Raw genomic sequence first — 27041 nt, forward strand, 5'->3', positions numbered from 1 at the left:
ATATTACTTAAGCCAGTAAAATAAAAAGCATGAAAAACAGAGGAAGGCTGCGTCTTAGAATCCAAGAATGCAGACAAAACTGTTAAGAGAATGGTTAGCTGTTTCAAATGTGACAGAGTTCAAGCAAAAGAAGATGATGTTTATCATCTATGCAAAATCCAATTAAGTAGGATGTTATCATCAGCAAGCACGTTGTGCTAATAGCAAGGTTTTGGGTGGTAAGAAGAGATGGACAATACACACAACTCTTTCAAAAGATGTGACTGTGGAAGAGAATAGAGACCACACTTAGAAGAGGCAAGCTTGTGTAGGAGGTTTTTGTATTGTATTTCAATCTGTAATGAATTTAAGTAAATTATTCCAAGAGATGGAGGGATTAAATATAGATGATAGATGGTTTGCTTGATGGAACAACAATTAGATTTAGAAACAAATAGAGTGAAAAACAAATTTACATTGAGAATGGGGTGGGGAAACAACTCTCCTCAAGTAATTGTTTAAAAGCCTGGTACCACACTGCATAAGAGAGAGAGACAGAAATCCATTGTTGTTTTATTTTCTTGAAAACATTTCCCACAAATTATATTAATCGTACTAAATCCTTTACCCTTAACCCAAAGAAAAATTGCTATTATTTTATTTTAAAAATACCCAAACGGAAGTCAGTTAGCACTGTCAAGTTACTTACAGATCATTTTGAGATCTAAAACAAGGTTTGAATATGAAATCAAACACCTTGCCCCTGAAAGACTATGGCTCATAAGAACGGGAGTTAATCATGAGGAGAAATTCGAGTTAATGAGATTATCTGGTTAGTAGAAGGTTCGGATGAAGGGACTAAGTGAATATTTTTACAAAGTAATATTTTTCTCAAAGTAAACAAACAAACAAACTTACCACATGTTGGTTTGGCCTGAGTAGTAGTAGCTGTAAAAAAAAAAAAAAAGAAAAAGGAATGCAAATAATTAGAATTTGTTTGAGAATATCTCTGTTATAGTAATTTCTGAGACAGGTGTTTTAAAACACTTTATTTTTGAAAACTGTAATATCTTTAAATTTGACTTAACAAATGATACTGGGTTTGCCATGCCTGGTCAATGTGTTCTTCTCAATACTTTAAATATTATGAACTCATGAACATCTTCAATAAACAGGTTCACACACTTAACCTGCTAATAAGCCAAAATCTGATGATAATGAAATAGTTTGCTAGGGCACACCTGATTGAATTTTTATGCTCAAAATAGAATGATATAAATTTGTTGACTGTCAGTAAGAAGACAATTGTTAAAGGTTGCTCCTATTCTAGCTTCTAAAATCTCTTTGATCCTATATTACAACCAGGGTGCTAACTTCTTTCTAATGAAACTGAAGAGACTCTTGAGTGAACATAAGAATTCAGCTGAAGAATGGGGTGGATATGTGTCTTGTGGACACTTAGATGTCTGTTAATCTTGTCTCTAGTTGGAAAACTCTAGAAGAGAAAGGCAGGCTTGCAAGCTCCGCCATCACTGATAACTTTGTAGACCAACAAGTACCACCGAATTGACTCTAACTCATGGCAATTCCATGTGCTCTGTTGATTTTTTAAAGGCTGGTGTCTTGGAAGTAAATCACTAAGATTCCCTTCACCCCCAATAATACCTCCATGCAGACTTGAGCCTCAAATCTTTCAGTTAGCACTCAAATGTGTTAACCCACAATCTCCATTTTGCCGTAATGATTGCTGTGGCCATTGTCTTTAAACTCCCTTTCCTCCACATCCCTACACTTCATTGGAATTCTGCAACCAAGTCTTACTACTCACCCCTTGGAACGAATCACAATGGCAACATAACTGGTTTGTTATTTTTGTTTTTTGGGTTTGTTTTCTTTTCAAGCTAATACCTGAACTTAACTCTTAGAGAACTCATTTTAATATGGTTGGGCGTTTCTTCAAATTTTTCATAAAATACACAGCACTTGGGAGATATCATCATGGCAGCATGATGGATAAGGATAATAGTCTTTACTCCCTGATAACATTAGCTGTTGCAGTGCTAAAAGAAATCAGTGCTTCTCAATAACTGTTGCTCTACACCTTCACAGATTAGAATACTTTATTAAAGTACTAAAAAAAAAAAAAGGACTTCAAGATAAATAAAGTAAGGGAGACCCTTCTGTGAGAGCCTCCCCAGGCCTGTGGTGTCTTGGCTGCATGACTGAGAGTAAGGTTGTCACCTATTATTGTGGAAGTGCTTGGAGGTACGGTGCTTGTGGAAATGCTCAGGGGCGAATCTGCAAGGAATGAACAGAAGGATAAAAATTAATGCATTTCTTGTATTGGAGGAGGAAGAAAACACTGCGACAAACATAGATTTCGAACAGAATCTCTGCTCTAAGAGTCCTTGTTTCAATTCACACTTATTTTTAAAATAAGAAAGCAAATAAAAAGATGTATCTACAAATAGACCCCCCAATAGCTAAGGTTTAAAATAGTCCAAAGGGAACGTAGCATACCTTAACCCAAAATACTTTGTTCATTGGTTTGAGTCTCACCCGGTATGCAATCTTCCTTCAACTCAGCATTTCTCTTAATTATAACTCTCCTTATGCTGATTAATACCAAGAATAACAGTTTCTTTTTGTAATAGTTATTAAATCTCAGGCTTTTTTACACATCCAATCCTCACAGCAGTTTTATGAACAGGGTATTTTTATATTTCTTTTTACAGAGTGGAAAAATGACAATCAGAAAGTAACTTATTCCAAACTCAGTTATGAAGCTGAAGAGGCTTCATATCTATATCTGTATGGCATTGAAGTTTGCTTCTTTTCTTCTTTCCTATGAGCTTTCATAGTATTCATAATGAAATTAAATACACCCAGAAAACATTAACTGGCAGAGTTCTTTTGCCTACTTTAGTAGCAAGGTAGAAACAAGTTGTAAAATGGGATACCAGCAAAGACTATTTCATATGAAGGAAAAGAGCTGCATTCAATTGTGAGTTGCCATTTTTATTGCCCATCACTTCAGACACCTAGATAAACCTTGTCAAACCTGAGGAATTATCGTGGGTGGTGGTGTTGGAGATGCGTGGAGGTGTGACAGCAGTGGGGCTGCTGTGTGCAGGTATGAGGGGGGCTACAGTCGTGAACCCCATGTCTGTGGGAAAGCTGGTGAATTGGCTTCTTTCTTCTGGGGCACCTGCAATTAGAAAGGCCATCAGCACTGCCACACAATGACAGTGGTCAGACAGTCAACACAAGAATGATCCCTGAAGCTCAATCAAACAATACAAAGCACTTCTTCTCTGCTATGGAAACTTGGCCTACCAAACACCTTAAAAATATCAAGGCTAATGGGTAAGATGACTTTAAAGGCACCTACCCATCTTTGTAAGCGTACATATACTTTTACAAAAAGTTGGCGTCTCTGGAGATGACTTGGGTCGAATAAAATGTCAAGTCTTCTGACCAAGGATTTCCCTGATTGTAGATAGTTTTTGTCAAATTGATTCTGATTCACAATCACCCTGTGAGTGCAATATAGAACTGTTGCATAGGGAGTTAAAGGCTGTGACCTTTCAAAAGTAAACCACCAAGCCCTTCTTCTGAATCACTTCTGAGTGTGATCAAACTGCCAAGACTTTTGACTAGTAGAGGAGCACTTGGCTCTTTGCTCTACCCAGAGACTCCAGGGGTTGCTCTAATCCACAGCTGTACAGTCAATCCCAACCCACAGTGAGCGTCCATCAGGTTACCGAGGCTATAAATCCTGATGGGAGGAGATTGTCCATCTTTCCCCTGCAGAGTAGCCAGTTGATTCAAACTGTCAACCATTGGGTTAGCAGTCTAAATATATTATGCATTATGCCTACAGGGTTCCTTAAAAGGATTGCCCTGGGGGAGGAGGGTATAAACAGACACCAGAATGTGCAGCAGGGTGCTGGCTTGCTGGTGCTCGGGGCTTACAGGTGGAAGTGGAGATCTGTGAGTTTAAAAGGCCACATGAAGGGTGGCATAGAAGGAAGTACCACTTGACTCATGCTGAGATCATCCCATGGGGGTGCACCTCTGAGGGCAAGACCCCTGAGTGCAGGTGGTTAGTTTCCATTTCCTTAAAATAGAGCTGAATGCACTCCTTCTGTGCAGCAGCTGAGCCCTGTGGTTTTTCTTTTCCAGATCAGGGTCCGCAGTTCTACTTTCACTCTTTAAGTTTCCCTTGCCAAGAAAAATCAGATGACTTGGGAACCAACAAACCTCCATATTCACCTTCTGCTGAAACCACTGCCATATTTTCCAATCCTCTCTGAGCTAATTGGTAGTGGAGACTCAAAGGCTGAAGAAGAAGAAACTACACGTTCTATCTAGTCAAGACTCAAAGCACCTAATGTGTGGGATACAGAGATGGTATGCACAGAAGTGCAGCATGGGTAATCAATTTATCAATTTCTCTTCATTGAGCACCTTCTAGATAATTAACATTGTTTGTTTTCGTGGAAAAAAAATATACATCAATTTAACCTGCTCCCTATCCAAGCTCATTTGATTATCTCTACAATTAGCATTCCTGAGAGCAGCAGTCCTATGATTTGAGATGAATCTCTTATTTGTAAGAAGTCCTTGGGTGTAATGCACAACGTTCAGCTGCTCCACAGGAGAAAGATGGGCATTCTCTTCCCGTAAAAAAAACCCAGCCTCAGAACGACAGAGGGTCGATGTGAGGCAGAACATACTCCACCTCAGTGTGTCTCTCCTTTGCAATGAGATGTTCTGTTTTAACAGAATGCCATGGACATATACAGTGTGCATATGCCTTTGATGTGAGTATCCTGGCATACTCCAACTGCGAATTAATACAGTCCATATGTATAACATTCTATTAGAGTCTATCTATATGTATGCCATTACAGTTGGGAATGTGTCTTTGAAAAGATAGTCTTTGATTTTCTGTTCCCTTAACTCCACTTACCCTCCAAATATAAAAAATAAATAAATAAATAAAATCCTAGAGTCATAGACAGGAATAAGTAACATCAGTTCCAGTTCCTCCGATAAGGGTCCCAGGGATCAAAGAGGAGAGAAATGATCTTCTTCTAAGTATTAAAATCAGCAAGGTTTGCTTGGGGTTTTATGTTATTGTTTTTTTTAAACTTTCTTTTTCATGTCTGTCACCAAACTAATCCCTCACACCCCCACCTTGCCATTTCTCCATGTCCCCAAGCTGTTCTGAATTCCCTCATTTTCCCTCCAGGAAGTTTCCCAAATGGTCATCATTTCCTTTTCACATAAAATACGCTTTATTTTTGTGGTGTAGTTTATCTACATGATGGAGAATGAGATTGACACTTACTATTTGAACTAGGTTTACTCATCCTAATAGCTTTTCAATCAGATAAATTCCACGAGCTGACCAAAACAGACCAGATTTCAGTGACCATCATTCCCCTTAGTTGTTCTGCTGTTTATTCTCCATTCCTTCTGAACCTGTGGATTTGCTAAAAGCTCCAGACCTTCTCACTACAGTTCCCATGACAGCTGAAGTGGTGCAATGAGGGGGTATGGACATCAAAAGAAATGGGCATGATAAAGTGAGTTAGACACCAATCTTAAAAAAATAAAAGAGGGACTAATTCTAAATTCAGCAATGCAAAGCTGAAAATATCTTGGTATTTTAATACAATTATCCATGTAATTTTTCTCACTCTTAGGGTCACGATTTCCCAGTTATTTCCACTAATGATTGGAGTTATCTAGTCATCATTGGTTTTTTGTTTTTTTTTAATTAAAAGGATTTTTGGGTTGTTGCTTTATCGCTAACAAAAAACAATGACCTCACTCCCTTTCTCATTTTCATCAACTTGGAATTGACTCAAAGGTGATCATTGAGTTTCAAGGCTGTAAATTGCAAAGGGAAAGATTACCCTCTCTGAAAGCAACCAGTAGATTCAAACTGTCAAGAGAGTCACTGTCTTTTGGTAAGCAGTGCAAGGCTCTATGACACCACCTGAGGTCCTTGAACAATGTATGTCCCAAATATAAAGCAACATTTAATGACTTTATGCAACTGGTCTTCTGAAGATGTATGTATTCATTGCAGCCTAGTAATCCTTGTCCTTTGTGATTTACTATCAAGAGGACCTTTGTCCTGCGTTAACATATGTTGAGTAATTACGACATTTCAAATTCACAAGCTAGCAAATGCTACACGTTTAACAAAGGCATTCTTAAATACAGGAAGCGGTCATGCACTTGCACGAATCTAAAGGTCAGGCAAACCTGTTGCTTGGTCCCTGCCAGGAGCAGGGGTGAGTGCGGTAAGGGCAGCATTGCTGCTGGGTGTGTGACTGTCAGATCCGGCAGAGGGCGCCTGCGAGTCTGCGTGCGTGGAAAGGTGAGGCGTTGGTGCTGTCCTAACACCTAAGATAAGAAAGTGAAACCATTGCATCAATCATTCCCTGCTTTTGGAAAAAACAAAACAAAACAAAACAAAACAAAAAACCACTGGTAGATTTTTATAAGAGGATATTCCTATTATAATTCACCGCAAAATAAAAGTCTAGAAAACATGTCTGCCAGTGTTTAGAATCCTTTGGCAGGAAAGTACACCTGTGTCCTCAAAAACACATGCCTGGGATTGAGATGGCCATGTGTTTAGTGCAGTCATAAAGAACTCATGTCCCTGAGTTATTTTTTAAAAATTGTTATTATTTTACTGCTCCCTAGCCACAAGACATTGGAAGTCTCCATTAACTTCTATAAACTGAAAGTTAACACATTTCTGGTAGGTAAAATGAGCAGGAAAGTCCTATCCTCAAACAATAGGATTCGAACCAGAAAAAGAGACAAGTTAAAAGAATTTTTAGTCATTACACTAATAGACTGTTGAAAGATCTAATGTTGAAGAAAGAAAATGCAGTCTTGTGCCCTCTCTCACTCTCTCTCTCATACATGCTCTACAACCCAAATCAAATCACATGAATAATATCTGAAGGGTATCCAGTAATAGTGTTATCTTTTATAGTATAATCTGATGCTAGATTTTAATTCTTAATGCATGCATACATACACATGGTATAGACATTTATAAAGTTTGCAACAGGTGAGCTTATCAAAACTAAGACTATATAAGTTTACTAATGACATGCATAAGGATAATAATCTTACCTATTTTCTCAGAGTAAATTTGAATAGAATAGTGCATCTTTAGGGAAAAGAAGACATTTCCCCCCCACGTATATCTATGTGCAAGAAAATTCTAACTGGACTCTACCATATAAATAAATTAGAAATTATTACATATTTCACTAAATAACTGAAATATGATCTTATAGCAAGACTATTTTCTAAGGAATAATATGCAGTATTTTTATTTGAAACCATATATAAGAAACTTCCCAAGCTAGATTCACCATCAACCTAATTGAACCAAGCAAATAAGTAACATAAAATTAGGCTTCTTCATATCCAATTCTTTTAACTTTCTTAGCTCTCTCTACATCTGTATTGTTCAAGTGTTCTTAAGTTAAAAAAAAATCTGGATATAAGATAGAAATGAGGGAAACATGTGTGAAGTGAAATGTGGAACATTAAAGCTCTGGGTGGCATTACTCAATTAACAAGAAAGTTTCACATGAAATACTCTATGTAATCTTCAGCAACATCTTTTGTAAAATCTTAATTTACAAAAACACTGCAGTGCTTAGATAGATACTAGTTACTGTTCTAATAATGATAGGAAGCAGGGGGAGGGGAATGGTGTCAACATTAAGTAGACAGCCCCAAGATTACTAGTCCTCTAAGTTTTGTATGTAACTGCTTTCTACAGCTTTTAAACTTGATCAGTATGGCTCCTAAAACACTACATCATACCATTTTTTAAAAATTCTGTGATGGTTTTACAGGTACTTGTTTGGGGGGTTTTATTTGCCATTTTTAAAAATTAATTTTAATGAACATTTACATAGATTTTGGATTTTCATTCATTCATTGTTGCATTTTTCTCCCTGCCCACCCCTCTCCCTCCCCAGTTCTCTCTTCTCTTGAAAAGTAAAAGAAAAATTCTTTCATTGGTATACAATCCCCTCTCCCACTTCCCGAGTACACTCCACTATGCAACCTTCATTCTGGACTCTTGTCATAACCATAATACCCAATCATACATCACTTTTAAACTGTTCTCTCCCTCATCTCTTTCAATGCAGTATACATAAACTACAACTGAAGATTCTGCTGAGCAGTTCAAACAGTGAAGCTCAAATTGAGCCTTTTGTTAGTATATATCTTAAAACACCTCCTTGCCTACAGAAATGCACTATTTCAGAAAAGACATGAATGACTCTTACTACAATCAATTTAAGAATGGAACACCCTGGCAGATATGAGATGTGTTATTGTTATGTACCTTCAAGTTAACTGTAACACATAGCAACTCTATGAACAATGGCTCTGAACATGGTCACTGGCATATCTGGTTCTCAGAAACGCCTTGGTCTTTTCTGGAAAAAAAATTCTAGTATTTCACAATGAACATGATACATTGCCTTAAATTATATCATTAGGATTTCAGAAATAGTAAATGAAAACAAAGCAAAACAAAATAAAAAACCTGGGTAGGGAATTCTCAGTGCAACTTTTATTTTAAAGAAAATGTTCTGTCTTCACTAAATTTATGGTAATGAGAATGGAGCAGGAAGAAGGGGAACCTCCTATATTGAGTGCCTGTCAGCAGAGGGAGGCTGATGGCACAAGAGGAGGGCAGGGTTCAGGCTGGCTGCTCATAGAGTCACTCTGAGTTGTACTTGATGGCACCTACCAACAACACCACTATCTGGGGGGGTGACAAGAGACCTTTGTGAGCGAAGTGAAGAGTGAGGCTAATGTGGGTCCAGAGAACACAGAAGAAGGTCCCCTCAAGACTGGGGTCTTTCCCTTTGCCTCTTCACAACATACATTGGTTACTTCCATCAACAAACATTTCTGTTATTGTGTCCTCAATTTATAGGTTTGAACAAAATCACGTATTTGGGAACAGTGTACGTAATTTAGTTAATGCCAAGTTGTCCTAATATTATTTTTTTTAATTCTAAAAGTAAAAATCATGCAACTCATTTTCCTAATACCATTTCTCTTAACAATATCCCTGGGCCAACCTGTCAGATCAGGAGCACTAGTACTATTGGGAACGTCCAGGAATATGCTGGCTGGACTAGTGTCTGGATGCAGAGGTGTGGTCTCTGAGGAGCCAGGGTCTCCTTCAGAGATGCTTGCGGGTGAGAATGCTGTGGTGCCGGCAGGTAAGGGGTCACTTGGAGTCAGAACACTGCGATTTTCTGTTACCATCACTCCTGATGTGCTTATGGGAGCTGGAAGGAGGAGAAAATAAATATATGAATCGTATTCTGTTAAACCCTGATCCACGAAAGGTTGTGGGTGTATGATTTTTATATATGTCCAAATATATAAAGACAAATATATTTATCCACATATATGCATATATTTATATATGAATAATATACTAAAACAGATGCATATGCAGATACAGAAATAAAACAAGTTATAGAACATAGGATTTAGTTAAAAATGGGGAAATGGAGTTGAAGACAAATATCCACAGTCCTCTTTCTATTAGTTTACTGGCATTCTTAACTATCCAAAGTCATTAAATTCAGAAGAATGGAGCCAATCGATAAAGATGATTAAAGGACATTTCTACAAATGAACTTGCAAGGAAAGAAAAAAGAAAAAGATGACATTGGAAAGAGATAAGATGGGAAAGGGTTCTTGAAGAGAAATTGAAAGATGATCTATAATGATTATTTTAAAAGTTAAATTTTAAAAATTAAAAAAATATGGCCAAAGGACTGGAAAACAAAATTCACAGATATCCAAATGACCCAAGTAGAATAAATGTCATTTAAAAAAGAAAATGTTCCCAAGTTCACACACAGTCTTTGCCTATAAAAGGTTATAAGAATAGCCAACACATGATCAAAGAGGTCCAGCTGACGTAAGTTGACAAAATAGCAAATTCCCTACAGGGCAACTTAGCACCATGTACCAAAACTCAAAACAAATCAACCCACTGCCATGAAGTCAATTCCCATTTCCAACTCGTGTCAATCCTCTATTGCATTGAGACTATAAATCTCAATGGGAGGAGACTGGCCATCTTCCTCCTTCAGGGTTGCTGGTGGATTCAAACCATCAGAGATGTGAAGACTTTGATTAACAGAGCAACTCACTACAGACTAATATAAAAATAAAAACTAAACCTTCACATTCATTGACTTCCTGCTGGAACAAATTCATAGCTGATCTTTCAGTAGCTTTCAGAGGCAGTGAATCACACAGGAAGAGACTACCTGTCTTTCTCTCACAGAGCAGCTAGTAGACGTGAACCCAGTGCCTTGGAGTTGGCACTTTTGTTATTTTTCAGGTTAAACTGACTTTGGTGATGGCTGGATTCCAAAGAACCATTTTGCTTTGGAGAACAATGATGCAACAAACTCCCTTGATCACACACTCTGACTTTGCAGTTAGATTTGAATTACAAGGACTAGAATGAGAACCATCTGGATCCTGGATCCCTCGAGTAATAGTGTTATAAAAAGAGAAGAAGGAAAAAAAATCATAAGGATTTTCTAGCCAGTGGAACTCTGCCTAGGATAGAAGAAGATTCAATGCTAAGAGAACTATCAGTCTACCTAGAACTTTTTTTTTATATTTTAATTGTGGTTTTAATGAAAGTGTACAGAAAAGTTAGATTTCCATTCATCTTAATGTGTCCTTGGCCATATCTTAAAATCTATCACACATTTTCACATATAAGAAAGTTATTGAAGATTGAAAACCTAGCTTCAGTTAACAATTCCACACAGTTTTTACTTCTACATTTATGTTTTTAAATAATCCTGATGTCACCATTTTTTCTCACACTTGGTCAGTGCAGAAGCCATTGGAACCTCTCTCAGTAAGGTGACAGGAGAGACATCTACCATTATCAACATTCACTTCTCATTCGGCCCCATGCCTATTCCCCTCCTACAACAAGCCCCAGTCAGATACTGAAAGGAATTTACTAAAGCGTTAAACAAACAGAGGTGGTAAATTGCATATGTAGCTGTTGTTGTAAGTAGCATCAATTTTCTATTCATAGAGACCCTATGTGACAGAGTAGCAATGTCCCAAAGGGCTTTCAAGATGATAATCTTTGTGGAAACATATCTTTCAGACTTTCTTGCTGAGCCTGTGTATGTTGAAATCTCCAACCTTTCAGTTAGCTGCTGAGAGCATGATTTTTGCAACACCAGGTTCCTTAAATTACATAGAAATAGGTGGTTCCACTGTACAACACTGTACAACACACCACAAGAGCAGTAGCAAGGACAAAAACCAATCATAATCTGCTATGCATTAGTGAATGCCCCATATCCACTAACCATCTGTATCAACTATAACATTTTAACATTTGAATTTTAAAAATAAAAGACTATGATCTTTATGAGAATTCAGAAGCATGTTCTGTTACTTTTTCTCATAGCTCTAATTTTACATTGTTTGAGGTAAATTTGCATTTAATGACAAGAATAATTCTTACAGTAACATCAATTCCCAGAATAGTCAGATGGGCTTCTTTCAGAACTATGTTTTACAATTGTTAAATCAGAATTTTTTTTACTAACTTCCCTTACCATTTTAATACATATTCTCAAATAACAAGAAAAGACAGGAAATATTACATTTTAGATAATAATAGAACTAACGATATGATTAATCTTTAACTATTTGAAATTAATTTTACATTTTAAAATTTTCTGTTATTGTTAAGTATTGTAAAGTCAGAACCAACTCACAGCTGACACGGTAGCCGGTTGTCAGAAGCACTCAGTCTCCTGGGAGGAGGGAGATTGCTCACGTCTCTGTCACAGAACAGCTAGTTAATTGGAACTGTGTGTCTTTGAGTTGACAGTACAACTCCTTACAAATTATTTTCAGCGTCTTTGACTTTAAAGGCAATTTATATCAGGAGAAGGGCCATTGTGAAGATTCTTAATGCAATTATATCAATAGAATTGGTAATTTTTTGTTATAAAATATCTTTATAGTCTCTAGTCATCTGCCTATATGTGAATTTTTACTACAAAATATTTTAATAGTCTCTAATCATCTGCATATATTTGAACAAGTGACAAGAAGCTGTACTGCCACCTCAAAAGAATATGGTTCGAATCCACCAGCTGCTCCAAGGAAGAAGGATGGACAATCTCCTCCAGGGCAATTTACAGCCTCTGAAAACCCCCCGGAGGGTTAGCAATGGATCAGCTGTGACTCAATGGCACACACAACAGCAACTACAACAATAACTAATACGTAAGATTATATTTCAAAAAAGATTATATTTTGAATATATGTGATTTCTCAGATAATTCCTAAATTCACTTTTTCAATTATAAAGTTTTGTGACCTAATATAAATTTGTTTCTTGGTAGTGTTAACATTTTCAAAAGAAGATTGAATCTTACCATGACATTCATTGTCAACTTTAAGAAAAGTAAGAATTTTTACTTAGTAATACTTAAATAATGATATCATCAAATGGGTTATCAAATTTTACATCTTATTGGTAGAAACACATAAAACAAGTGAAAGGCAAGAACCATTCATGATTATAAAATGTGTTCTCATAAAATTAGTCGACTAAATAATATTAGAAAATTCTATTAACATTAAAAGCATAAACTTTACACTAAGAAAATAAAATATGTAAAATACAAATATTAGTTCTTACCATTACTGGGAGTTGATATTGATTGCCCTGTAAAGAAGAAAACCAACACCTTTTAGGAATGTTGAAAGCTTCAAATTTTATGCATGAATAAGTAAACACATAGCCCTCCCTCTCTAAATTTATATGTCAGAAGCAATGTACAATGTATTGATGTAGTTTATCCATAAATTAATAATGTTGATCTCTTTTTTATTCCATAAACTGTATTCCTTCTTATAATGTCATGCTTACAAAGCCTAAAAGTGTCAAAAATATACTACTAATTTTTCATTCACAAACAAAATCAGAAAAGTAGTAAAAGCGAACTGCTGGAATTAATTTCAAGCCTGAATAAGTTTTTGGAGATAAAATTAAGTTATTTTATAAGTTAAAAAAAATAATAAATTAATTTTGTTTATCCAATGATTATTTAAAGAATTCTGGTGGCTTAGAGGTAAAAATCTGCCTGTCAGCACAAGGACATATAGTTTGAATCTGCAATCAGCTTTGCACAAAAAGATGGGCAAGATCCTCCCATGTATTTGACTGACCCATAAAACCTACTGGAGGGTCAGCTATGCATCAATTCTGACTAGATGACACACAGGTCCACAGCAGTTGCTGTTGTTGTACCACAGAGTCAGAATTGACCCGTAGCTGACCTTGCGGTAAGTTTTCAGAGGCAATGATTGAACCAGAACAATTTGCCCATCCTTCTCACGAGGAGCAGCTGGTGGTCTCGAACCAGGTACCTTTGGGATTGAAGTTTAGCTCTTTGCCACTAAAGCGCCTCTAATAGTACTACAGCAATGGTCATTTTAATTAGAGAACTTGTAGCCTTGGCAACAGGCAAGCAGCTTGAATCCACTAGCTGCTCCATGGGGAAGATTGGCAATCACTGCCCCCTGCAAGTTACAGCCTCTGATAACCTGCTAAGGAGCATTGGTCTTGACTCATGGCAATGAGTTGAGTACTTATACCTATTCTCCTAAGTCTTGGAAAGGTGGAGAATCTGTGAAAAATAGGAAGACCTTGGGTTGACACAGTGACTGGAGCAATGGGCTCAGCTCACTCAGAGATGGTGAGGATAGCACAGCATGAGGGTTCAGATCTGCTGTTCATAGGGTCACTATGAGTGGTACTTGACTAGAGGACACCTACCAATAGTACAATATTCTCCCTGGTCTAATCATTGCCTCATGCTCAACACTTTACAAAGTAATGTAATGATCCTCTCATGCAACAAAATTTAGCACTCCTAAAAAGTAACAAACTCATTTACAGTCGAGTCTATTTAAAATCAAAATCATAACCTCACAGTGATCCACTCTATAGAACAGGCAGACCTGTCCTAAAAGGTTTTCTATTGTCATTATGAAAGTAGACGGCCACATCTATCTTCCACAGAGCAACTACTGAGTTCCAACTACTGAACTGCGTTCAAGCAATAAACCATTGTGCCACTAAGGTTCCGTGGATATAACTTTGTTGTAATGTACCATCCAGTCAGAACAAATTCAGAGCTAATACTTCAACAGGTTTTTAAAGGCAGTAAATCACAAGGGAGAAGATTGCCCATGTTTCACCCTGGAGCAGCTGGAAGAGCGAAATCACACACCTCTGGGTTGGCAGTGCAGCTACTTGCCTCTAGGTTACCAGAGCTCCCTCACTATAAAGGTCTTGAATTGATTGTTTTCTTGTATGTTCAACCTAATCTCCAATCTGCATCTTATTTCTTACATGGAGTGACTTTTATGCTATAATACAATAGATTCATTTATATATGATTTTATTTTCCTCACATAATTTTTTATAGATACACATGCACACACATATTCTCACCTAGATTCTTTCATATTTTCTTAAAGAAAGTTGCAACCCTACATCATAATGTTTTACTTAAACATAGGACTACCAATTATTGACACATCTAGGTCAAAAATTGAATGTTTTCCTGGTCACTGAATTTCTGTATGCAGATCTTAAAATTCTATGACATATGCAATAAATAAAATTTATAATAAAAATAATTTAAGTATTAAAAATTCTTATAGAAACACATTAATCTGAAAAAATATATCAAGGCATGCAGGCACTATGCCAATACAGAAGCGCTACTGACCCAGTAAGTAAGGAGTCCACTCCAAAGGCAGATGTTCGAATCCACCAACTGCACTAAAGTAGGAGTCATTCTGTGTGACTTACTGCCTCTGAAAACCCACGAGAGGCTCAGCTACGAACTAGTAAGTTAGTATGATGTGAGTGGAAGAAGCACCGAGCCTCTCTAGTTAAAGAACATAATTTCTAACCAAAAGATCAATGTTGAAACCTAGAAGCTATGAAAGAAAGATGGAACAGTCTGCTTCTAAAGATAGAACAGTCTTGGGACCCCAATGGGACAATTCTATTCTGTCCCACAAGTATGCTGTTAGTCAGAATTCAACTTTATGGCAGTGGATTTGGTTGGGGTGGTACACCAATGGATGCGTCTTCTAATAACACCTTTAGAAAACCTGCTGCAAAATTTTTTCTAAAAAACGTTTTCATGATTGTTAAATATTTACTATAAACCCAATATAAAGCCAAATATAAAGCCTGCCTACACAAAATCACATAGCTAAAGCGTAATGTTTAAAGGACCTGTCTAAAAAAAATAAAATTGCTAAATAACTTTTCATAAATATAAGATGAACACTGTCAAAAAATTCAATGGACACGACTGGAAATAAAACAGGACAAGTGGAATTGCTTAAATATAGAAAGGATACTATATTATCTAATATCTTCTCTGATTTTTAAAACATATTTCTATTTGAAATTTCTTCTTAAGTATGAGAGGGGGGTCCCACTGTGGAATAAAGGGAAAGCCCAATGGAGGGTCAGCTATTGATTGTACTAACTTGAGGGCAATGAATTTGAGTTTTTGAATGTCCATAAGAGCATTTGCATCATTTGTTTGATTCCATGTGTGGAGACATCACCAAAGCATTACTGAAAGCATTTGCAGAAGGGATTATGCCGTATCCTTAATGCTAAACAAGGAGCCCTGATAAAGTCGGTTGTATCTGAGCTGGCTGGTCAGTGAAAAGCCAATTCACTGATGTGGTTTTCTCAGTTGTTCGAAATGTACAGCCAGCTCTTTAGTTCTACTCTCTACATACTCCAGTTTGCAAATAAATGGAAACTGACAGTATACTATGGTGGTGTCCAACAGACTGACAAAAAGACAACAGAATATTTGCCTACATTGTTTCATAACTGGTTGTAATTGTTAATTGCTCTCAAGTAGACTCCCAACTCATAAAGACCCCAAGCAGAGCCAAGTGAAATACAGCCTGGTGCTGTGCCTTCCCAATGATAAATTACATATCAGATGACTCATTGGGTTTTCATTAGCTGATCTTCAACAATTATCTTCATGCCTTTCTTCCTAGTCCATGTTAGTTAAGAAGTGACACTGAAATTCATTCAACAACAGAGCAATAAGCAGACTTCCACTGACAAAGGAGTGATGGCAGTGCTCTGAGGTACAGAGTCTAGGATTATCAAAGAGACTGCAAAAATAATAGAGAGCTAGCTAGGTGGACTGAGTAAATATAGATGGATCAATATTATAATAAAATTTGGCATGACATCACCTGTAGTATCCTATGTATTATTCTTTGATTCTTCTTGTGACAAGATTTTATACTTTTATTTTTGGCTCAAAACTTAAATTCACAGCAATCTAGTTGTAAACAACCCAGTCAGTGGGTTTCCAAGAAAGTAAAACAAAAAACAAAAAACAAAAAAAAACCCCAAAAACAAAAACCACCACACAGGAGCAAATGCCTATCTTTCTTTCAACCTGCTGGTGGATTTGAACCTTCAGAGAGGAATGAGTTTGTGCTAGCATCACAATCCCGAAGTGACAAGGTAAAAAGGGGTATGTATTTTGTTTGTTTTATTCCTTTTGTTATTATTTAAGCAAAGAAACATATAGTAACATTTCAGTAGGTGGCACCAGAGCACCAAAAATCTGTAAATCATGTATCTCTTTGCTCTAAGTCCTGTTATAACCCCGTCGTGAATTACCAATGAAATTGACTAGGGACATTAGACAGATGAAAATGTAGATAACAGAGCTCTTGATCTTCAAAGTTGTGTTATTCTAACACATGTATTGTTACTGAATTTACCTTTCCCAATATGTTTCTTTTAAAACTCAAAATGTTTAAGTGAGAGCAAATCAAAGTTACCTTGAAGTCACACCCCTAAGTCCCCGATCAGAGATTTCAGCAAAAACTAGGAATCAATTTGAGTGAAAATGACATTTCAAAAGATATGCATGGCTTTAAATACCACCCGCTGTCCCCAATACCCCTCTGTCAAAAAAGAGAGTGAAATGTAATGCTATTTCCAAAGAGATTTAAACCTATCTTGTTCTGCAAATCTAAGTAACATGCAAGGACAGGAAAGTGAAACAGAATAGATGAAATAAAGATGTGTTCTCAGTGTACACCCTAAAAAGAACAGTGGCATATTTTCACCACTCAGAATGCATTTCTGGCCTCCATAGAGTCCATAAATAGTTGGAAAAAATAAACTATTATTTTAAAAATATCAGTTAAAGACAGATAAGCACTGCTTTCTTTTCTCATTAAAACATAATAATAACTATGACAGGTCATCCTCTTTCGAAATAGCTTGCCTCTGGACACTCTATGAACCTGGAGAAATGATGAAAGTTATCCAAGTGTTCAGGTCTTTTATTCATTGGGTCGCTATGAGTCGTCTATGACTCAACGGCACTTAACAACAACAACAACAACAACAACAAGATACTAGGACAAATATCCCAGGATAAAGTACTAGATTTCCCATGGACTGCAAAAGAAAAAACAAATATATCTTTGAGAAAGTGCAGCCAGAGAGTTCCTTGGAGGCAGGGATGATAAAACTTCACCTCACATGCTTGGGGCAAGTTGCTAGGAGAGGCTATTCCTTAAAGGGAGACATCGTGCTTAGGAAGGTGGAGGGTCAGCAAAAGGGAGGAAGACCCTCAACCAAATGGATTGACACAGTGACTGCTGCAATGGTCTTGGGTCTATCAGAAATTGTGAGGGTGGCACAGGCTAGGACAGTGTTCAGATCTGTTGTTCACGGAGTCACTATAGGTCATACTTGACTCACCAGCACCTAACAACAACAATACTTTGGAGAGAATAAAATACATCTACTTTTATTTACTCTCAAATGGATATAATATCCACAGACATTAAATTTGATAAATATATCAAATTAATAAATATTTATTGGCATGGACTATACAAGTGATAATCAAGGTATAATCAAGATTGCAGAGAATCACAATGGAAAATAGACTGAAAACATTTAACTGGAGTGTTGCTATTATGTTTAAGTCCATGAGTGAATCTCTTTACATATATTTTTGGAATTATCCCACCAAGTCATTGAGTTAACCATTGATTTTTCAGGGAATGCAACAAAATTTTGAAGGAACTTAGTAACAAATTAAAACATAAATATGTAGGCAATACTAGATTTATTTTAAATTATGCCTGTCAAATAATAATTTGTTTTCTACCTATATTTTATGTTTCTCCATTGACTAGCTAGTTATTAATATACAAAATCCTCTGAATAATAATTACTGCTTATCATTAGAAAATAATTCCTGAGATTTCTGATTATATAGATAGAGTCTTCCTAAAATCCACATTTCTCCTCATACAGCCCAGCCTCCTGGATTATCTATTCTGCATATAGATTAAAAAACTATGGGGATAGGACACCTCCCTGGCGTACACCCTTCCCAATTTTGAACATGCAGTGTTTCCTTGCTCTGTTCTGACTGCCAAGTGTGGCATCAGAACTGGGGGAAGATTCATCAACAATCTGTATTATGAAGATGACACAATCCTGCTTGCTGAAACTGAGAAGGACCTGAAGTGATTGCTCCAGAAGGTCAAGGACTACAACCTTTAATATGGATTGAAGATCAACATCAAGAAAACAAAGATTCTCACCACTGGGCCAATTGGAAGCATCATAATGTATGGTGAAAAGATTGAGATTGTTCACAGCTTTAGTTTACTTGGCCCCTCAATCAACACTCTTGGGACCAGCAGCCAGGTAATTAAAAGATGTATTATGATAGAAAAGTCTGCTGTTAGAGACCTCTCCAAAGTACTGAAGAGCAACAATATCATTCTGGATACTAAGGTGCACCTGATTCAGGCCATGCTCTTTGCAATCACTTGCTTTGCATCAGAGAGCTGGACAATGACTAGGGATGATGGAAGGAAAATTGATGCCTTTAAAATGTAGTGTTGGAGGGGAGTATTGAATATACTATGGAAAGCTAAGAGAATGAACAGGTTCATCCTGGAAAGGGTTAAACCAGGCTACTCCTTGGAGGCAAGGATTCTGAAGTTCCGTCAGATAAAATATGGACATGTTGCAAATAGGGACCAGTGCTTGGAGAGGGACATCATGCTTGGGAGGCTGGAGAGACAGCTTAGGAAGGAAGACTCTTGATGAGATGGATTGATTCAGTAGGGGGTAGGTGTGTCAGAGACAATGAGGTTAGCACAGGATAGAGCAGGGTTTAGGGTTGTTGTACATAGGGTTGCTATGAGTTGCAGGCAACTCAACGACACACAACAACAACGACAACATAGAGAAGATTTTGGTTCTTTTTGTTGATATCATAAAGAAGTTATGACTCAGCAAGCTTAAATTCCTTTCTGACTTCATCCATAAAGGTTGACAGAGAAGTCCATATAATTCAATTCACATCTTCATGCTCTTTGAACTATTCTACTCTGTCAGCTATGCCTTATTATTGGCTTTTTCAAAATATCTGGAGGTTAGACAGCCATTTTATAATCCTTGTTTCAAGTAAAAATTATTAACCTACTCCTATTGGTTTACTGCCTATTAATACTATTGTTCTTGCTGTTGTGCACTGTCAAGTAGTAATTACTCATAACTCACCCTCCAGTAAGTTTTCAGAGGCAGTAACTAGAGTGAAAGTTGATTGCTCATTTTTATTTTTTTTTCCTCCCACAGAGCAGTTGGCAGATTTGAACCTTTGCCTTTGGATTAGCAGTACAATTCTTACCGCTAGGCCACCAGAATATATTCTATTTCATTTAATGTTAATTATCAATAGATAAAACTTGTAACATTCTCTATGACTCCTAATAGAGTAAGGTAGATATCTTAGTTCCTTTTACTTTCATTCTGGAAGAAAAGAGTAAATAAATTTGTTAAGCAACGATTTCAGATATAAGCAGAGAGAGGAATAATGTGTATGTATTTGTGTGGGGGAGAGATTAAGAGAGAGAAAAGAAGGATAGAGTTTAGAAATGTAAATAAAATGTGAGTAGAGAAAAGGAGAAGTGGATGGAGAGAGAAATATGAAAGGCGGAATAGGGTTCCACATAGCAATTTGAAAACATAAGCTAAATGGTACTCTTTCACAAGCTCACCAAAAGACAATAAAGGAATAAATATAACAGTCATCAAAGAAAAAAAAATGAGAGAGTTGACACCAATAACATTTTTTAAATGAAAACCCAGCCAACCAAGTGGTGACTATTTTAAAAGACAAGAGAACAAGAGCAAGTCTTAGGCTGTACTTAACACCACCGGACAAAGAAGTCAAAAGAAGCAAAAGTACATTCCCTCTGCAGAATCTTGATTCATCAGGATATGGCATGTAGAAGCCTTGGGGAGTCCCAGAATAATGTAAACAGTTAACATGCTTTATCCAGGAGAGCTTCAGAAGAAGTCTAAATTCAACTTTTTTTTTTTTTTAAAAAAAAAAGCCTGTTAAAAACCTTCTGTATTTATTTATTTTCTTTTTAATTTTTCAGTTTATTTTTACTTACTGATTTTCATTTGGAACCTCTCTCTCTCTCTCTTTCACACACACACACACACACACACACACACACACACACACACACACACTTCTACTCTGACATCCATATGGTTACAATGACAACTAGACAGGACCTGGTAAAAAGTGAGAGAAAGCATTACAGGTATGTGTTGCTGTTATATGCTATCAAGCTGCATGAGATTCACAGCAATGATACAACAGCTCTGAAGTCTGCCCTGTCCTGAGCCAGTCTCACTGACTCCGACACACCTACCCCCATTGCCCTAGTCACTATATCAATTCATCACATCCAGGGTCTTCCTTTCCTACACTGTCCCTCCACCCTTCCAAACATGACATCCTTCTCCAAGGACTAGTCCCTCCAGGCCATGTACCCAAAGCATGTGAGACAAAGCTTCAAAATCCTAGCATCCAAAGAGAAACATGGTTTCACTCTCTCCGAGAAAGACCAATTTGTTTTCTTGGTGGTCCATGGTATGTTCGAGACTCTTCTCCATCACCACAACTCAAACACATCAATTTTCTTTTGTCATCCTTAGTTATTGTCCATGTCTCTGATGCAAAGTACGTAATTGTGAAGTCCATAGTCATTGTACGTATGAGGTCAGACAAAAAATGCTGTTATGTCTGCACAATCACTCTAGTAAGGCTCATTAATGAAAAATCCCTATTGCCCATAGAACTTCAACACACCTTTTACCTGTCCACATTCCTAGATACAAATGGTCAACCAAGAAACACTAGAGAAAAGCCCTTCACAAGACAGATAGAGACCATGATAATAAAAGATAAAAGATTATGTTTTAAAACAAATAGAAAAGAATAGAAGCATTTCTAGTCTCCTAGTCCTGGAGGAGTATTTATAGGGCTGCATCTGGTGTTGGGTAGTAACAGGCCCATAGTAGACCCTCTGGTGCATTTTCAGAGACGGTTAATTGCACAGTAGGAGATTGCCCATCTTTCACCTGGCCTCAAACCTGGTACCTGTAGCACAGCTTCTTTCCACTAGGCCACCACATATTTTTATGTAGTTCTACACATGATAGTAGTTTGAAAGACAAATAAGTATGATTACTATATTAAAAATAATCAATTTCTTATTTTAATTCAAATTTAAAATCCTATACATTTAAAATTTTTAATTATCTACTTCATCTTATACACAAATACCTTTGTTCATTTGTATTTTTGTTTATGAGTATATCTAGAGACCACAGACAAAGTGGGGGATAGGGATAAATATGTCTACCGCTAGCTGTAATTTACATGCTTAGAAGACATGATATTGCATCAATAAGCAAAGAACAAGGAGTTACCTAAGGCAACAAGACAAGATCAAGAAGTCAGAAGAGAGTGGCCAAATGAAAGAAAAAATATATCTAAAGGAATAATCCCAAAATTCAAACCAAATCTACTGCCATTGAGTTGATTCTGACTCCTAGTGGCTCTTAGGAAGAGTAGAACTGTCCCATAGGGTTTCTGAGATTGTCAGTCTTTTTGCAGGCAAATTTCCACCCCTTTATCCAACTGAGCAATTAGTGGTTTAAACTACTGGCCTTTTAGCAGCAACTAAATGCCTTAATGACATTCTTGCCAGAAAGAAAAAAGGAAAGATCCAGTATGAAAAGCAACATATAAGAACTTTGTAAATAAACCAGTATAAAATTTAGAAAAAAATTTAAAATCAAAACAGAACATTGACTTCTATGGAAAGAAAAAAAATAAATGTATGAGTGGTTCAATGAGGGGGAAAAAAGGGTAACATAAATATCAACTAAAAATGAACAAACATTTGCTTCTGAAAAGCCAGAATCAAGGTTAGAGAGGAGACTAGTGATAAGAGCTAGACTCTATTTACTATAAAACTTGATTGTATCAATAATGTGTTGGGCTGAGAGGTTGGTAATTCAGACCCACTGGCTGCTCCATGGGAGAGATTTATGAATACTTGTTATAAGTTAGAATCTACTCAGCAGCAATGTGTTTGTTAAACAAATACATATATACTTGTGTTTTCATGTTTTTTTGCTGTTGTTAGGTGCCCTCAAGTCAGCTATGACTCACAGAAACCCTATGAACAACAGTTAGGAATCTTGCTCTGTTGTTCATCACCATCACAATCTCACGTCCAGTGTTGTAGTCACTGTGTTAATTCGTCTCATTGAGGATCTTTGGGTTATTTTATATAATACTATCTACCTTTTCAAGTACACACATACATATACTCATATGAACAAAAATACAAATGGACAAAGATATTTGTGTGTAAGATGGAGTAGAGAATGAAAAAGTTTAAGTGTATAGCATTTTTAATTTGAATTAAAATAAGAAATTGATTATTTTTTAGTATAGTTATCATATTTCTCTCTCAAACTATTATCTATCATGCATGGAACCACATAAAAATATGTACCCTCATAGATATAGATACACTTCTAAGACTAGGAGACTAGGCACGTTTCTACTACTCTTTTATGTTTGTTTTAAAATATAGTCTCATTAACTCTACACAAGTAAATAAATAGTATGGAACAAAAAAGTAAAGAAAAAACTGAGAAATTACATGATAAAAATTTATTAGATGATCCTATATCTTTGGTTGCATTACCTTGATTAATATCATATAAAAAGATCAACTTTCTTTCAGAAGTCATCACCTTCTACAAAATGATGACCAACCTGAGGTTTTGAGTTCAAGTACCATTTTTTAAAAATGCCCAACAGCCAAATTTGTTTAAAAAGTACTTCATTCTACACATCCTTTGGAAAGGTTTACAAACTATGTTAACACTTTGAAAATCGGTGGAAGGGGAGCTCTGGTGGCCTAGTGGCAAGAAGCTGCAACTACAATCCCAGAGGCACACGGTTCGAATCCACCAGATGCTCTGCCGGGGAAGGAGGGGCAATCTCCTCCTGTACCAGTCAGATCTGATTTGACGGTACACTCACACAAAAATAATAAAATAAAATAAAAAATATTTACAGAATTTAGAGTTGTCAAAGGACGAAGAGGAAAGTCAGAAAAAAAAAAAAAAAAGAAAATCAGTGGAGTACAGTTCTACTCTGCATATCTGGAGTGATGAAGAATCCAAAGAGATAGAGTAACAATTAACAACAACAAAACACAATTTATCCAAAAAAAGTTAACAGAACATATCAAAGACTCTCAGAAATGTCTACAGCTCTGTTGAAATCAAGATCTCTCCAATTACCAATAACCCATTTTTTTAATCTCCTCATGAAAATTTACATATTATAGAAAACACTCATGAAATGTCATTTCCATTCCGGCACATATCCCAGTTTTTAAGAAGTCCTAGTGTTGCAATGTGTTATAGAGATTGCTGCTAATCGAAAGATAAGAGATAGGAATGTCCTAGTCGCTTTGCAGACTCAAAAATGAGTAGATTCCTCTCCTAAGATTTACCACCTTAGAAACTATAAGAGATGAAATTGACTCAGAATGGGTTTGATATTTCAATTTTTTTATATTATAAAATATTTTCTATTTGAATGGTATTTAATTTTTTAAAAATCAGTATTTTAGTGTTTATATCATCATGGAGTTTTTTACATTCATTTTCTTTTTTTAAACATACCGTATTAATCTTTTAAATAAACTTTTTATTTTATACTAGTTTGCTTACAAAATTTGTATACATTGTTTTTCACACACAAGAAAAGATAGTGCATTAAGTTTTATATATCTTAATTAGTAGGGCTTTTTGGAGGCATCTTATGTTTTCCTACAGACGCAAATGCTTCTCTCACTGTACTCGCTCATCCTGGTCCTAGCTTGCATAGTATCTTAGGTCAATGGTCAATGGCTTTCTACAAGAGCTGGATTCTCACCAATGAGCAAGCACGATGGTCTTTCAATATTTTTAAAGAAGAATTTTTAATCTTTTTAAAAAAATCTTAACCATGCATCAAATGATAAATTCAGATTCCTGAGATCCATCTTTAGAAAGTTTGACTGAGTAGATTTGAGATAATGAGTTATGTACTGCTGTTTTCTTAAACTTTTGAAGTTGATAATCTTGCATGTCTTAAAGCATTCCTAGGACAGAAAAATTCACCGAGTAGGAGAGTTTTGATCTTCATAATGACAATGTTTATTTCCATTCATCTACAAATGAATAAATACTTGCTTTCTAAAGTATATTTCACTTGTTAAAAATATTTAACTGGTTAATACATGATGTCAGAAGGATGTCTGAAATCAGAGAATATCAGAAGAATATCTGTGTTTTACTGACTTTGCAAAGGTTGTATGGAACAGAATCTATAACTAACCTTTAGAATAATAAGAATTCTAGAACATCTAATTTTGCTTATATGAAATTTATATCTAAAACAAGAAGTTCTTTTTTCCAAATAGAACAAGGAAACACTACATGGTTTAAAACTGGGAAAGATGTATGTAAGGGCTGTATCTTCTCTGCATATTTATTCAATTTGTATGGTGAGAAAATCATTAGAGAAGCTGAACATTATGAAAAACAGATAAGGACTGGAGGAAGGCTCATCAACAACCTGTGTTATACAGATAACACAAACCTTGCTAAAAGTGAGAAGGATCTGAAGCACTTACTGAAGATGAAGAATGACTATAGCTTTCCATATGAATTTTTACTTTCTCAACATTAAGAAACAAAAATCTTCACCACAGGACCAATAGACAATATCATAAGAGATGGGGAAAAGGATGAAATTGTCAACGATTTCATCTTGCTCAGAACCACTGTCAACACCCTTAGTACTAGAAGTCAGGAGATCAGGAAATGTATGGTTTGGAAAGGTCTGCTGCCAAGGATCTCTCTAAATACTGAAGAACAATGGTGTCACTTTAAAGATTAAATGCATCTACTTTATGCCACAGTCTTTGAAATCATCTGCTATGTATCTGAGAGCTGGACAATGAATAAGGATGACAAGAAAATAATCAAAGCATTTGAGTTGTGGTGTTGGAAAAGTATGTTGAATATCCCACGGCCTACCAAAACAACAAACAGATATGTCTTGGAGAAAGTGCAATCAGAATGTTCCTTGGAGGTAAAGAGGGTAAAGCTTCAATTCATATATGTGGTCATAATTTTAGGAGAAGTTATTCCGTGGGAAGGGACATCAGGCTTTGAAAGGTAAAGTGTGAGTGTAAGAGAAGGAGACTCTCAGCCATAGGGATCGATACAATGTCTGTGGCAATGGACTCAAATGTGGTGAGGATGATAAGGATGGCACAGGACAGAGTTCAAAGGGTCACTGTGACTCATACTCGACTTGAGAGCACTTAACAGTGACAACAACAATGTCGCTGTCATGGGAGCTTTGGTGGCCGGGTGGGTAAAGAGTTGCCCTGGCAATGTAAAGGCAGGAAATTATTCAAATTCACCAGTTGCTCTGCATGAGAAAGGTGGGCAGTCTCCTCTAGTGTAATTTACAATTTCTGAAAATCTACAGGAGAGTCAGCTATGAATTGGCTCTTACTGTTGGCACTTAGCAACAGCAGCAACATGGTACAATATACTATGCCACTACGTTTCCTATGATTGTACCACCAGTTGTTATATGAGGCTTATAGTCTCAGAAACCCAAGGTAAGGTTTTTGTAAGTAGGACCAGACCCAGACAGTAGGGAGTTTGTATTAATGGTACTATGCTACCTAACCTGTACATATAATTTCATCTAATGGTTATAGAAATGCTACCCTTTTTGCAGACAAAAGCTCAGAATAATGAATAAATAAAATTATACAATATTAATTCATTCATAGGGAAACATGTTTGGATTGAAACATAGTTATATCTCACTCTAAAATGTCCCCATTCAGCTGCAATTTTCTATAAAGAATATAAAACCCACTGCTGTAAAGGTGACAGTTGGAGTCATACAATCAATCTTTTGGAAGGTAGTTTATTTAACAGGTTACTCTTGTAAATAATAGATACATAATGTTAAGTGCAATAGTTGTGTTATAGAGACTCTTCAGAAACCCAGCAAGGATTCAAATATTACATGTTTCAGCCATTAAAATGATATTTAGATTAAATCGCATATCTAAAAATCTCTAAGTGAAAATTTTTTCACTTAAAACGACTTAAAATTAAAAGGTTAGATTTATATTGTTTAGAGAAAATAAAAACCAGTGTGAACGTGTTCTCTAGTCTTGTCCAAAACCTCAAGGAAGGAATAACACTAGAATATTATTATTCCATAATAATATGAAAATATTATACTCTTTTGTGGTCATTCTGGGTTTAAAAAGGAGAAAAAACAAACTCAAATGCTTCTACTGATGAGATCTATAATTTGGAAAAGCAGTGGAGTGTAAGAGTGAAAGATGGGACAGGTGAGTAGGAGGGTGGGTGAGTGGGTGGG

The 27041-nt window shown here is 36.3% G+C and overlaps 1 protein-coding gene across 1 annotated transcript in view; it reads right to left on the reverse strand.

Moving 5' to 3' along the window:
* PTPRC (protein tyrosine phosphatase, receptor type, C) overlaps positions 1 to 27041 on the reverse strand; it is a 164314-nt gene that overhangs the window by 78850 nt on the left and 58423 nt on the right. The window contains exons 4-7 of the mRNA XM_006892116.1: positions 6262 to 6402; positions 3041 to 3211; positions 2221 to 2277; positions 898 to 927 (exon numbers count right to left, since the gene is read on the reverse strand). Of these exons, the coding sequence (XP_006892178.1) occupies positions 898 to 927; positions 2221 to 2277; positions 3041 to 3211; positions 6262 to 6402 (399 nt within the window). The remainder of the gene's footprint in view (positions 1 to 897; positions 928 to 2220; positions 2278 to 3040; positions 3212 to 6261; positions 6403 to 27041) is intronic.

This window comes from Elephantulus edwardii, unplaced genomic scaffold (genome assembly GCF_000299155.1).
Source record: "Elephantulus edwardii isolate Elephantulus edwardi_28Jun2011 unplaced genomic scaffold, EleEdw1.0 scaffold00110, whole genome shotgun sequence".
NCBI classification, from domain to species: domain Eukaryota; kingdom Metazoa; phylum Chordata; class Mammalia; order Macroscelidea; family Macroscelididae; genus Elephantulus; species Elephantulus edwardii.